The sequence below is a fragment of the Colias philodice genome, chromosome 2 (assembly GCF_061535455.1).
Source record: "Colias philodice isolate Cphi_HAF_F1 chromosome 2, ilColPhil1 Martin Lab GWU primary, whole genome shotgun sequence".
Lineage (NCBI taxonomy): Eukaryota > Metazoa > Arthropoda > Insecta > Lepidoptera > Pieridae > Colias > Colias philodice.
The window spans coordinates 1096678-1111645 of record NC_143087.1 but is presented as its reverse complement, the minus strand read 5'-3'; the positions used below and the strand labels follow the sequence as shown (position 1 = coordinate 1111645).

Here is a 14968-nt window from a genome sequence, read left to right as displayed (position 1 = left end):
GAAGAATTTTCCAAATTCGATTATCTATCCGACAAAGTTGAAACAATTTTGACAAATTTTCTGGTGTATTCACCTACACATTTGGCAACTTTTTTTTCATATTTAATTGAAATGATATATTTTGAATTATGCGCATGTTATGCTTACGCCAGAATATAATTGCTTGTATTTATGCCCAAAAGAGTGATGTTTCTTAAAGTTATTGAACCATAGTTTACATCAACGTTATAGTAAAGCCATTTTAATAGGCAACATTTGACAGTTCAACAAAATTCAAAAACGTAACCTCAATAAACCTTTTTTCTTTTTAAATACCAGAGACGTTACTATAAAAATCGAAATCTGACATCTAGAATCGAATGTATTGATTACTTGTGAATAAAAATCATCATAAATTACAGGTAAATTAGCTTGGAGAAATTTTTGCATATGTAGTGGTGTGTATATTACTCAGATCTTAGAGCGCGTTTCCACTATATCGTTCTGGCCTATACAAAAATGTTTCGATATCCTAATATTACTATTTAATTTTATACTTATTCCTAGCAACACTTTTGTTTTCAATAAAAACAAGTTTTTATTTGAAAGAAAATGGTTTTGACTTTATTGGCGATGCAAAGATTATCCGCACGCCTCTAGTGGCGAAATTTCGAAGCTGTCTAAGAACGACACTTTGACACTTTGTTTGTTTATAAGCATTTACAGGTAAATTAGCTTGGAGAAATTTTTGCGTTTGTAGTAGTGTATGGTCAGCAAATAAAATAAAACAACATTTTATTTTTAGTTTTTATTTTATATATATATAAGGGATTTTAAATTAAACTATATGTGTTTCTCCTCTGAAAAAGATGAGACTTTATTTTAATATTTGCACATTTAACATACATATAACTTTTACATTAACAATGTTACTAAAATGAAAAATTTACTAACCTGAAAAAGAAACGACATTTAAAGTTTAATTCTTTAGTTTGAGAAGTCAAAGGCTTGCCTCGACCATGTTTTAACACTGGAGCCATATTGAATTAACAATATAAAGTTACAACACTTACACACAAATTAAACACTAGTTATGGCCCTGCCTTCATACAAAACTGCTGAATACGCCGTTCGCACGGGAATAGAATGTGGATGCGATTTCCCTTAGTTAGCATCCAAGCTTACGTCTTTATAATTATTAAAAAGTATAAATTCATTCTTTAACTCCGGTATGCATCGTGCAGACATGGGTGTAAAAGTCTCATTTTAGCTATTAAATGTAGTTTTTAAGTACATCTGAGTTTTCATTTGGGGCCTCCGGCTGCGGGACATGTAATTCACTTCAACAAATATTATAACAATAATAACAAATAATAACAACAATCAACAAATACAAAATTTATCAATTAAACTACGTACATAATAATTATAATTTTTGAATGAAATGTGCTTTATGTTCTAACGGTACCAAACGACTGCACGTGGCACCTGCGGACAGCGTAAACTGGTTTATTCTGGTTTTGTGCGTGTTTCCACTTTCCACTATCAAGTGACGATTTATTTATTTGTTTTGTTTCGTAATTATTATGGTCAAATATTAATTATGAAACAAATTATTATGGACACGATATTTTATTGTTTCACGGTAGTCGCCTTGTCGTTTGCTCAAGGACGTAAAATTGAATGATATATTTTTTTTTATAAAGTCAAAACCATTTTCTTTCAAATAAAAACTTGTTTTTATTGAAAACAAAAGTGTTGCTAGGAATAAGTATAAAATTAAATAGTAATGTTAGGATATCGAAACATTTTTGTATAGGCCAGAACGATATAGTGGAAACGCGCTCTAAGATCTGAGTAAAAGCATCTACAGACGCTCCGATTTGGTTGGTGCCAACCATATTGGAACCGACATGGCAACCATTCCAACATTGCTACAGATTGTCCGACGGTTGGCCTTCCAGCTGTCAGTTGACCATCACTACATAGTATAAAACAAAGTCGCTTTCTCTGTCCCTATGTCCCTATGTCCCTTTGTACGCTTAAATCTTTGAAACTACGCAACGGATTTTGATGCGGTTTTTTTTAATAGATAGAGTGATTCAAGAGGAAAGTTCACATGTATAATAAAATCCATTAAATAGTGGAGAAGTACTGTTATTTTTGAGGTTTCTAATGTGATGTCGTAAATAATTACATTTTTTCCGCTTACATTGCAAACGCAGGCTGAACCCTACGAGTTTTATCAAAATAATGTACTAAGTATTGTAAACATTGAAAAGGTCTATAGAAAAGTCCGCGATGGTATATATCTATCTCTTATGGATAACCCACAATAACTTTTTTTTGTCATTTACGTTTTACGACAAATAATGGTTAATTTTCGAAGCGATTTTAACCAATACAGCATTAATCCTTAACCAATTAAATACTTTGAATACATTGTTCATTTAATATTGATCTATAAGGCAAATATAATATAATATAATATATGGCAATATAATATATGCAGTTGACTTTGATATGAAGTAGTGAACGGACGTCTTGCCTCATGACACCGGTATTATCGAAAAATGCTAAAATAGCGTTGGTTGCAGCAACCATTGTTGCTACAGTACCGCTACAAAAGGAACAAAGGAAAAAACGAAGAGAATGGGCTAAATTCTACTATAGAAATAGAGAAAATTACAGTCATATGCGGCTCCTTTAGGAATTGGATGATGAAGATTTCCGAACATATCTTCGAATGACTCCAGAATCATTCGATGAAATATTAAATATTAAGTTTTTAATGTAGCCGCACTGTCAATTTTTTTTAATACTTCTAACATAATAAAATACGCTTGATTTCTGGCATCTCTATTTGCGTAATCTTTGTTACTTAAGTCCCACAAACAGGGAAAGTCTTTATATAGTTCCAGTAATTTTATTATTATGTCACGTTCGGTGACCTTAACTCCCTCGGCGTTCATGTTGACGTCCTACACCGGCGGCGTTGCGAATGTGAATGAGCCGCAATTATCTATATTAATCTATGGAATGAGCCGATTTGGTCGGAACAAAGCTTCCAAACGTTCCAATTTGGTTGGATCGGATAGGAAGTTGGTTTGGTCGGTATCGCCGGCGCATCCGACCACGTCAAACCAATATTAATAATAATTATGTCGGACCGACCGCTCTCTACACTTTCCGATTTGGTCGTGGTCGGATGGTTGGCACCAACCAAATCGGAGCGTCTGTAGATGCTATAATATACACACCACTACATATGCAAAAATTTCTCCAAGCTAATTTACCTGTAATAATTATGCGTTGTGTTTTTTTTTTTTATTATGTAATTACTTGTCTTATTTTGCTCCTTAAATTTACGAAAGAAAGTATATTACTGGGACAGGGATTCGCCTGATGTATTTTAAAATTGACATGTGTTTCAAGTTCGATTGACAAATGTTACAAGTCCGTATCGATTAATTGTTAATCGATGTTTTTAAGCAGGTTACCTCTCTTCGAAGATAAAATTGATAGACGTCAAATGTTGCCTATGAAATTGGCTCGACTATAAGTATAGTTATCAGCGCATACTCACGTTGCGCATCAGTAGCGTCAGTAGCGTCAGTGGCGCTAGTCGCGTCCGCATCAGCGCGTGGTTTCTGCGGGCGCGTGTCAGCTGGTGCACAGTCGAGCACGCGCGCTCGGCACGATACTGCGGGTAGTGCTACTGACGCGGCCGCGGGAATGTTCGCTTCTGTCACCTGGGGTGGAATATTTTAAAAAAACTTTAGTCGACCACATGCGTTAAGTGTCATGTTAAAAGTTTTGTTAATAAAATTTTCTTGAGTGTCACAATTAAATGTCACAAATATCAAATTTTTTGTGAATATTTTTAATGTCACAAATATCAAATTTTTTGTAATGTTTTTTTTGAGTGACACGAATGTAAAATTTTTGGACAGTAAATTTGTCAATAAATATTTTTTTAAGTGGCATAAATGTCACATGTTTTGTCAATATTTTTTTAAGTATCACAAACGTAAAATGTTTTAGCAACAATTTTTGTGAGTGACATAAATGTAAAATGTGTCATCATCAATCATACAGATTCTTGGAAGTGAATCTTCCTTAGATCTTACGTACTCTATCTTACGTACGTACTTTACTATATAAATAGTTACGTCTCATTTTTATTGTATTTTTCATTTTTATTTGTAATTTTTTTGTGTTTTTTATCTTTTATCTTTCTTTCTTTCACAAGATACCCTCACCTGCAGCTTGGTGACGAAGCTGAGCGAGTGGTGCGGCAGTTCGACCGTGAAGTGCGCCTTGCCGGCCGTCACGCCGGAGCTGTGCACGCGCTCCATCTTGTATTGCGCTTGTAGCGACGGTAGGAGGGCTGCTGTTATACTGAGGCTCTGGAAGTACGGTGAAATGGTTTTTTGATGGTTAATTTTTGGTTAGGTAATTTAAATTGGAAGGATGAAAGGTAGCTTTAGTTAAACCAAATTTTTAGTTATTAAATTCAATAGGTACTTTGTAATTTATCTATACTAATATTATGTAGAGGAAAGGTTTGTAATTATGTATGTATGGTTTTCACGCATAAACTACTGGACCAATTTTGATGAAATTTGGCACAGATAATCTTTAGACCCTGAGAAAGAACATAGGCTACCTTTTATTGCAAAATATGTACTACGGGCGAATCCGGGGCGGACCGCTAGTTTTATAATCAGGTAACTCTACTGTATGGGCTGCTGATGTGATATCCCATACACTCCTTAGTTAATAAGTTGATAGTTTGATATTGATAGAGAACTAGTTATTATATTGCTTTTGATCACTTTATTTGTTGAATACTGTAAACAAATGATAATATGATATGATGATTTGATTTATGGATATTTGATAGTAATTGATAGTTGATGATGATATTATAGCGCATACACCCCGAGCACTTTACACTAGCCGCGAATGCCGACAGACTCGGTAAAGATATTCTTTTTACCGTAATGAAATAGGATCGTGTAAAGAGTTGACTCAGGATGTACGGCTAGCCCGTACAACTACAGCTACATAGTGGAATTTCATGGATGTATCTATTTTTTGACAAAATGTAGGTTAAGAAGATTTTCTGAAGTATTAATATTAATAATACAGAATTGAGAAGTTTGAAAATCTATGCAAAATAAAAATATTTATTTTTTATTAAAGGATAGATTCAGGTAAAGTTCCCCCAGAACACAATAACTACAATAAAATTATTATTTTACTGTATTTTGACGATTCTAAACGAAGTCTAGTTGATTCAATGAATGATTCAGTTTGAGTTTGAATACGGTACTAAACATAGTAGTGGTATACCTGTAGCACAATCGAGAACTGCAGGTGCAGCGGGTGCAGCAGCGCGTCGGGCGCGGGCGGGGCGCGGCGCGGGGGGGGCGGGGCGGCCGGCGGGCTGCCCTCCTCCTCCGAGCCCTCCGCCCCCGGCCCGCCGCGGGACAGCCGGGACGCCGTGCGAGTGACACCCAGCTCCTGTGCAACAGAGATACAGTTATATAGTGCCCACGGGTGCTGCGGCAGGTCGACCCGCACGAGTACATACCTGCAGCGTGCTGGACAGCTGGCGGCTCGAGCGCGTCATGACGCCGTGCAGCGCCACGGGGTGCTGCGGCAAGTCGACCCGCACGCCGCCCACCGACGCGAGGGCGGTGGCGCCCAGCCGCCCGCCCTCCCACGAGTACAGCGCCTGCGACTTGCCCACGCTCACGCGCACAACCGTCCTGACAAATACATGACACACTTATAATACCCACACTAATAAAATTTGATATAAATTCGACTTTAACACATCGGAATAAGGTTGAATTTATTTCGGTCTATGTTGATCAGTCAACATAGCCTTTATTCTTGAGTATTGCGTATCTAGACGTGTATATCACACTGACTGGTGGTTGGGCGCGTTGCCCTCGAGCAGCACGATGGCGGTGCGGCCGAGGTTCCCGCTGAGCGCCCACTGCCGCGCGCGGGACGCCGACAGCGAGCCCTGCAGCGACGTGATCTCGGCCTCCAGCTTCAACCCAGACAACGACGCTAGGAGACGGGTGCGGTGGATCCTGCACACGACATAATAAAGCTCCAATTACCAGTTAAAATTGCAATTTCGATCGATTCTTGAACGCAACATTCACAAACTTATAAGCATGTCATTTTAGATAGACTAACATTAATTCACAGAAAAGAACTTACTAAATTACTAACAAAATGTCAATAAAACACAATATTACATAGAAAAGTAATATAAAAGATATTGTTTATAGACGAGGAATTCTTTTCAAGACATTCCCAGAAATTTTATCCGAAAAATTGCTTTCCGAACTGATGATAAGTATCAAATTATGTATTTTGACGATTAATAATGCTTCAAAGTTAAGTCTAACTGAATGAATAATTTTTTGAGTTAAGGTTTGAGATTGGGAAATGATAAATTTCTCAGCGAAAATCCTCATAATATTAGGCTACATACTCAATATTTTTTGATTTGATAAAATCGTTTGATTTCGTTAACCATGACATTTTAATGAATAAGTGTGAAAAATATGTCAATGCGCATTACTAAATCGAGTTTCATGAAGAAACCAGAATGTTGAAATAACAAATTTTAATATTAAATCGGAATTAACCTGTTTAAATCGTTTTACAAATATAAAACATGTGGTGTGCTACAAGGATGCATGTTGGGACCATTGCTCTTTCTAGTTTATATTAATGATTTACCAAACATAAATAATTATAATTGTGTGAATCGGCATATAATATATCATCATAATATAATTAAAATGCCAGTTAATTTTATCGATCTGTGGCGGAAAATTATAAAAATTATAACATCTGCATCCGTACGTTTCAGTAAACACAATTTTAGAAAATATAGAACCTGTTTAGTTATTAGAAATAATACTCACTTAGCAGCACCGACAACGACGATACCAGTCCCCGTGGCAGTGGATGACGAATTACTATTATTTTGTTCACGGGAACTAGGTCGAGCGCTTTTCGTTCGGTATGCCTCTGGTAACTCCGTTGATACAGAGAATCTGTAAATGTACCAAAATTTATAAAAAAATTTAAGTGCAAGTCGGACTCGCGGCACCAAGGGCAGCATACAGCAGCAATTTTTTCTTAGAATCGCAATATTGTGATATTATAAAAATCGATGCATAAAAATTTCTACAGGTAATGATTTTTTTTTATGTCACAGCAAGCAAAGGGGCAGCTGAGCCACCTGATGAATAATAATTAATTGAATAGCGAAGTCCCTCGATTTGACTCGGCTAAACTGTGTTAAAACGGCTGTTATGTAAAACCTGTGCGTGATGGTGTCCGCGTCGGGCATGTTCGCGTACAGATCGAGCAGCAGGTACAGCGTGCGCCAGCAGCGCGGCGCCAGCTGGTGGGCGGGGCCGGCGGGCGCGGGGGAGGGCGGGGGGAGGGCGCCCCCCTCCCGCACCGCGCCCTCCGCCCCGCCCTCCCGCACCGCGCCGTACAGCGGCGTGTGCGCGCCCTCGTTCAGCGAGCTGTAGCCTGCAAACACATACATGATGAGCAAAAGGACTAAAGAAAGGAAGAAATTATTTATTTATCAGCGCTGTTTTTGTGCAGCATTTTGCTGAGGCTGTATCCGTTTGCTAATCTTAGGATAAATTTTGTAATGTTGTTGGCTGTGTTTTTTGCAATAAATTTATTTTATTTCAATTTTTTTTTATTCCAACACACGACTACACAATAAATGGGATTCAAGACATCGGTATAAAAAAGAGCAAACGTGTCAGAAGTGAAACTTTTTTGACAAGATTCAAAGATACCAAAATCGTCGCCTTAATCTATGACGTGACGGTATTGCCATGGCGCGACCTTGAAATTTTACTCTCAACGCTCCTATAGAAATTTCACTTCACGAAAGATACTTGAGTCAATAATTCTTACCTAGTTTTCCCTTCACGCTCTTGCCAGTTGAGCGCAACTTCTGCGCAAAGGACTGCGGTCTCGGCCGCGGCGGAGGGCTCATGTCCTTCTCCGAGCTAGTTTCTGGTCCGATTGTGGCGGGTAGGTCCCATTTGGAGTCTAGTCCTGCGTATTGACTGTCCTTGTCTAGTGACGTCACGCTCACTAGGTTCTCGCGATATTCCACTGTAAGATATGAATAAGTATAATTAGTTAAGTCCCTATGAATCACGCAAACAGCATTGTTAAATTCTAAAATCGTTTCCATTCTCACACTTTCAACAAACATTATCTGTCTTACCACGAAAAACTTTAGACGGGGTTTAAGGGTGGTATTGTCGTATTTCACATGGACAACTACATATTAAAGTGACAGATTCCTGGTTTAAAGTTAGAATTATTTTGTGGTAAGACCATATATTTTGGTCCTTCGAGTCAGAAATGAATTTGTACACGTGTCCTTCACGTCCTGGTACATGTTGGTGACTGGTGCAGCAGCACACAAGCAGTGGCGTAGCTAGGGAGACAAGGGCCCTTTTTTATTTTTATAGTGGAGAATGCATTTAGGTATACCCAGGGCACTCGGGGGAAGAGCCCTGGGTTATGTCGGACTCACCCTGCTGAGTGCATGGTCCTACCGACTAAACTCCACTGTGTTCCGCCGTGCCGCTTTATTGACGGGGCCGCGGGTATTCGGTAGAACCGCGTCCGCAGACGGGGACAAGGGCCCTGGTGCATAGGGAAAGAATCGGGCCCTCTTTGACACAAGCCCGCACTCACCCGAGACGCGGTGCGAATGCGAGCGCGCGCGCGGGCGCGGGCGGGCGGCGCGCGCGCGCAGCTCACTGTGCGTGTCCTTCACGTTCTGGTACATGTTGCTGATCTGGTGCAGCAGGCGCAGCAGCGGCATGTTCACCTGTAAGAGCAACACATTATTTTATTAGCTTTCCGAGGCATTGCCCGCGTAGTCAAAGAAAAACCCGCATAGTTCCCGTTCCCGTGGGATTTCCGGGATAAAACCTATCCTATGTCCTTCCTCAGGTCTCAAGCTATCTCTGTACCAAATTTGAAGTAAATCCATGCAGTACTTTTTGAGATTAGCCCGAACATACATACAGACAAAAATTCTAAAAATTATATTTTTGGCTTCGGTATCTAATACAGATCACCTATAAAGTATTCTTTTAAAAAAATATTCAATGTACAGTTTTGACTTTCCTACGATTTTATTATAATATATAATACTAGATTTCCGCCCGCGGCTTCGCCCGCGTTTTCAAAGGAAAACCCGCATAGTTCCCGTTCCCGTGGGATTTCCGGGATAAAACCTATCCTATGTGTTAATCCAAGTTACCCTCTATATGTGTGCTAAATTTCATTGTAATCGGTTCAGTAGTTTTTACGTGAAAGAGTAACAAACATCCATACATCCATACATCCATACATCCATACATCCATACATCCTTACAAACTTTCGCCTTTATAATAGTATTAATTAATAGTATTATAATATGTATAGATTAACTTTGAAAATGGTAAGGCAAATTTATAACCTGCATAAAAACACGTAAACAAACACACAAACATTAAGGTCTGAAAAAATCAGAAATGTAATTGGCAAAGTCAACAAGTAATAAGTCTATTTCATTGAGAAGACAAAGGTTTTTTTTTTATAAAGATTTTTTTTTGATAAATAAATTTCCTTGCCTGTTGCGAAATAAACCGTATGCTCAGGTTACAGTTGATCATGGTGCTTATATGTTTCTTCAGCTGTCCCCTGGAGATGTAGACGACGTTCTGCTTCTGCACCAGCTCGTCCACGGCCATGTCGGCTACTTTCTTAACGAGAACGTCGATGGATATCTTCTCGCAGAGGAACGCGGGGCTCTCGGCCGCCATGTCCGGCTGGCTTTGTGATGCTGCAAGAATAGAAAATTATGTTATTTATTTACGTACTTAGTATTTTTTTATAAATAGATGCCTGCCGTGCTCCGCCCGCGGAAACATTTTTTTTATTTCAAAAATTTCAATTTTTTTATATTTTTCATTCAAACCTTAAGCTAGAATTAGCAGTGAGGAATGCTTATTAGGACTTCGATGCAGTCGTTCGGAAGTTATTTGCGTTCTAACATTTCGACTATTCATTTTTATTTAGAAGATTTTTACATGATATTTTTTTTTTTATTTATATACATCTATCGGTCTCTGTATGAAAAAAAAACCATCGCTAACCCACCTTTCCCCTTCCCCTTGCCGTGCCTGCCCAGCTCGCTGACTACGATGTGCACGCGCAGCGCGTCGAGCCAGCCCGCCAGCGACACGGAGCAGCCCAGCGCCTCGAGCCCCGCGTTACCCCCGCTGCCGCTGCTGTCCTTGGACTCGCCTGGAAAGTAAAAAAAAATTGGTTGTTTGTAAAGTAGGTTTACTGACGATAGTTGAACGTGACAACGTCCGATTGTGTTTCTTTGTCGCTCGTTCCGCGCTCTCGCTTGCACTTCAAGCCTTACATGGAACGCCTCAGAGCGAGGTAACGCCGCATGAGTCATGTTTTTTCGTGCGTGCAGCCGCGGTCGGCTCTATCGAATTATAAGACGTTGTCACGTCAAAAAAATCAAATCCAGCTCGAAGGACCAAATGGTCTTTGAACTGGATAATTAACTTTCCCGCGTTGCCTCTGCTGCCGCTGCTGTATTTGGACTCGCTGTATTAATGTTTGGGCTGCTGAGGTGATCTGCTACTTTACACGATCCTATTACATTACCGTAAAAACAATATCTTTACGGAGTCAGTCTGCGTTCGCGGCTCGTGTAAAGCGCTGACTCAGAATGTACGGCTAGCCCGTAAAGTAAATAAATTAATAATAAAAATAAAACAGTTTGTTTCACACACAAGACTGACTTCCATTCATTGTATAGAGAACTCAATGCACATACAAATATAAAGTTTTAAAAATTGAACAAAAAAAAAACATCATTTATTAAAACCGAATAAAAAACCTCAAAAAATACATTTTTGATAATATCAAATGAATTCACTCAATAATACAATGTACTTCATACGACATTTAAAGATTTTTTTATATATTCACAATCAAACTCACCCTTTCCGTGCGCAACCTGGTGCGGCGACACCCCCAAAGCAGCCAGGAACGGTTGGAACACGAGGTGAGCGTCCAGCAACATGAGGGACCCTTGTAGCGGATACAGACTGCACGCCGGCAGAGATTGGGCTACCACGCGTGGGTTCATTTTGGACGCCGGGATCATTGGCTTCTTACTCTTTGGCTCCTGCAAATTGTGAATGTATTTCAAATTTTTAGTAAATATTTTGCATGTTTTTAACAAATCTTTAACGATACTGTGTTATTTGTCGATCACAATTTTTATAATATTGACTAAAAACTGGATAATTCGTGCGGAATTAAAGGATAAAAGATAAAGAGTTGGAAAAGTTGAAAAACCGAAAGAGCACATCAAAATCAAGTCCCAGAAAGATATCAATTTTTTTTTTCGATAAATTAATATGGGACTAAAAAAGTTTTTATACGTACAACTTTAATAGGTTCCTGCTTCGCCATCCACTGGTAGAGGTCCTCTCTTGCGCGGTCAGATGTTATGTTATCCTGACTGCCTTGAGAGTACAGGGATGGGTTCGAACCTACGGTTGGCAGATCTTCTTTCAATGTCCCATAATCTGTACAGATTTGAAATTTCATAATTTAAGATCATGTGATCTTAAAGTAAGGCATGCCTATAAATGTAGTAATGTAATAATAATGCATTCAGCAGATGCATAATCCCATTTAGCCCATATTATAGATCTAACTGAAAATATTATTTTAATTAGGATTATTACGATGCTTCTCGTCCCAGCAGGTGTTTATGTTATATGACAAATTGAGCTATATTTCTTTCAATTTAGGTTGTTCTGCTTGTGTTCAGTAATTCTGAATGATAGAGTCAACATTGAAATGTGACGATCTTCCAATGAACTGATACCTAACTCCCAAGTGACGTTATGTTTTGCTATCACCTATGGCCTAAGCTATTTCCACCAAAGACAATATATAAAATATATTATATGTAAAGAAATATATTATATGTATGAAAGCGACTCACTAGCAATCGAGTCGTCCTGGAATGGCGTCTTCCTCGTGGAGAATGGCAACGACGGGAATACGAGGCTCGCACGACTGCTTTGCGCTGCGCGGACTGTATCCATACATACATTTAAATATAATATGTGTCGTATAGAAAGGTGATAAACCAGACAAATAATAATGATATGTCAATTTACTGTTTCAAAACAATGTCTCTGTATATTGTGTGTATTTTTTTTTAAAGGAAAATTGAGAAATTGTCACAATTTATACAGTAAACAGTTATATCTCATTGAGTCCATGTATGACTGTTTGATTATTTTATGAGTATTTATAATAAACCAATCAAAACAATAATATATAGAGGGTAACAAATTTTACAAAAAATGTGTAGTTAGAAGTGCTTTGTGAAGCTTATGAAGATATGAATATTATGAGGTAAGCTGAAAAGTAAGAGAGAACCTTAGCGACCCAAGTACTACAAATATAAAGCACAAGGTAAAAGCAATGACAGATTCCAATAATATACTTTATTATAATATGATTAGGTTATAATGTTGCAAAGCAGATGATGTGCGCCACGCTTATTAGCCACAAGAAAAATAAAACGCAATTTAAATATATTTTGTGAAAATCTTTTGTTTCAATTCTTTCTTCAATCAACTTGAATTTGTAAATTAAACTTTGTCCAAAAAACATGTTGCCAGATAAAGTGAATAAAACTTTCGTTTTACGTCTTACTTTACCATCATAGATAACTGTTACCAGTTATTACAACTTTAAAGTACATAATTATAGTAACTTTTACAACTTATACCCCTAAAATTGCCATATCTACCCATAAAAACAGTAAAATAAAGAACATAGAACAGAAAACGATCACAAAACGTATACTCGTACGCACCGGAGGGCGGCGTGGAGGGGTAGGAGTGCGGGCGACAAGCCGACCGCACCGCCGCTTGACAACACAACCCACATGTTAGTGATTTGCGATTACGTCACTTGATTGCAATGCTTCATACCACGATATTTTAAATATATTTTTTTTTATTTTATTAAAAAGGTTTTTTTTATAGTTTAACTTAATAGAACGTGAAATTGGATAAATAGAGCCGCGTATTCGTGATTCTGTTACTTTTAGCTGTACTGTGATGCTTTCCAAAATGCATTTTTAATAATTAATATCCGAAGTTCCGATACATACATAGATAACCCATATCCGATAACTATGCAAGCTATCCATTTCCCCACTTAAAAAAATACATCATTTCCACCCACTTAAACAAAGACTTTTAAAATCAACAATTAGACTAAATTGTTAGTACATAAAGTGGTATGGAACACTGCAAAATTATTTTAATATAAAATATTATAAATAAATAGTTTATCATATCGACGTCACAAGTTAATGAAGCAATTTAAACCTTAAATATACTGCATTAAGAATCGTTTTCCAATAAGTATGACCAGTATATAACAGGTTTAGATGTTAATGAAATAAAATATATTAATTCTAAAGTTATTTAATATTTTTTTGTTTACTATGCGCCAATTATATTAATGCAATGTTAAAATATAATTTTATAATCTAATAATTGTGAGAAAATAAATATTTTCAGCATTGAGTACATACCAGGCAATGTAGTAGCTAATTTATCTGGTTCCATATTTAACAAAAGACAGTTTTCGTCGAGTCCTTCATTATCGAATTGATATTCTTGCCATCCTTCTACTGAATCCTGCAAAATTTTTAGAAAGGCATGAATATTTTCTTTCGTGTCTATTTAGATTCCAATTTTTCACTCAAAAAACATTATTGCTCATGTGAAAATGTAATAAAAAACAGTATCCTGAACCATACATGTAAAAATGTAGTAATATAAATCTTAAGCATTTGGAATAAGGTTCAAAATAAAGTGATTAACTTTGTACACAATTTAACAACAGAAGCAGACACATCGTCTAATTATCGGTCACAACGAATTTACTTTTGTAAGTTCAATATTTATCGCTTGAAGTGTATATTGTATTCGCTAATTTACAAAATTACACCATAAAAATTTAATATTTATGAAACAAATAAAATTAAAATTAAAAAAATTACGGGTAGTCATCTCTATCTATCTCTATCATCTATATCTATCCCTTTCATACCTCAATTAAATCCGGCAAGGCGAACGTGACAGCGACAGGTTTCATCACTTTGCTCTTGTAGCTGTGCTCCAATAGCAGCGGTGTGTACAGGATGTTCTTCCATTGCCGCGTCAACACGATCACACCCTAGAAAACAATAAAATTATTTATTTATAACAAAGTATACGTCATAATTAGGGTTGTATAAATAAGGATTCAGTTTCTTAGAAAAATAATCATTAAACAATCATAAACCACCTTTCAAAAATCAATCTGTTATAATGAAAATTCTAATATACTATACTGTTACCAAGAAAATTTAAGTAATTTAGGGTTTTTTTAACCATATTTTTTTTAGTTTATATTTACCTGTCGCAACGTAGACAATGAGGGTAGATGTCTTTCAGCCAGATCCGCTTGCACAGCAGCCGCATCGGCTTGTAACGCGTATCTCAATAGTACAGCACATAACTGTAGTGATGGCTCTTCGCGTAGCTGTTTCGCCATGGGGGTATGACGCCCGTAGCGACTCTGGAATATGAATTGTTACGTTTAGACTACAAAAACTTTACTGTTTAAAAAATGTCCGATCGGCGTTATTTGAAACATTTGTTGCAGTAACATTGCAAGTCGATTGTATCGTTCATTAGAAAACTCTGCCTTCTAATACACACATAGGCAGAGTTTTGCTTCGGACAAGTTTACACATGATTGTGTGTTAGTTGTTTATTGTATGTCAATGCCACATGAGATATCAAT

General features: G+C 37.4%; 1 protein-coding gene across 1 annotated transcript in view; it reads right to left on the bottom strand.

The window, feature by feature from the left end:
• tweek (transmembrane protein KIAA1109 homolog tweek) overlaps positions 1–14968 on the bottom strand; it is a 56706-nt gene that overhangs the window by 32787 nt on the left and 8951 nt on the right. The window contains exons 8-25 of the mRNA XM_089701871.1: positions 14579–14740; positions 14231–14356; positions 13710–13815; positions 12981–13034; positions 12096–12188; positions 11528–11670; positions 11078–11264; positions 10214–10360; positions 9685–9896; positions 8758–8893; positions 7960–8163; positions 7341–7557; positions 6939–7070; positions 5922–6089; positions 5579–5756; positions 5338–5508; positions 4242–4388; positions 3566–3731 (exon numbers count right to left, since the gene is read on the bottom strand). Coding sequence (XP_089557997.1) covers positions 3566–3731; positions 4242–4388; positions 5338–5508; positions 5579–5756; positions 5922–6089; positions 6939–7070; positions 7341–7557; positions 7960–8163; positions 8758–8893; positions 9685–9896; positions 10214–10360; positions 11078–11264; positions 11528–11670; positions 12096–12188; positions 12981–13034; positions 13710–13815; positions 14231–14356; positions 14579–14740 — 2749 coding nt within the window. The remainder of the gene's footprint in view (positions 1–3565; positions 3732–4241; positions 4389–5337; positions 5509–5578; positions 5757–5921; positions 6090–6938; positions 7071–7340; positions 7558–7959; positions 8164–8757; positions 8894–9684; positions 9897–10213; positions 10361–11077; positions 11265–11527; positions 11671–12095; positions 12189–12980; positions 13035–13709; positions 13816–14230; positions 14357–14578; positions 14741–14968) is intronic.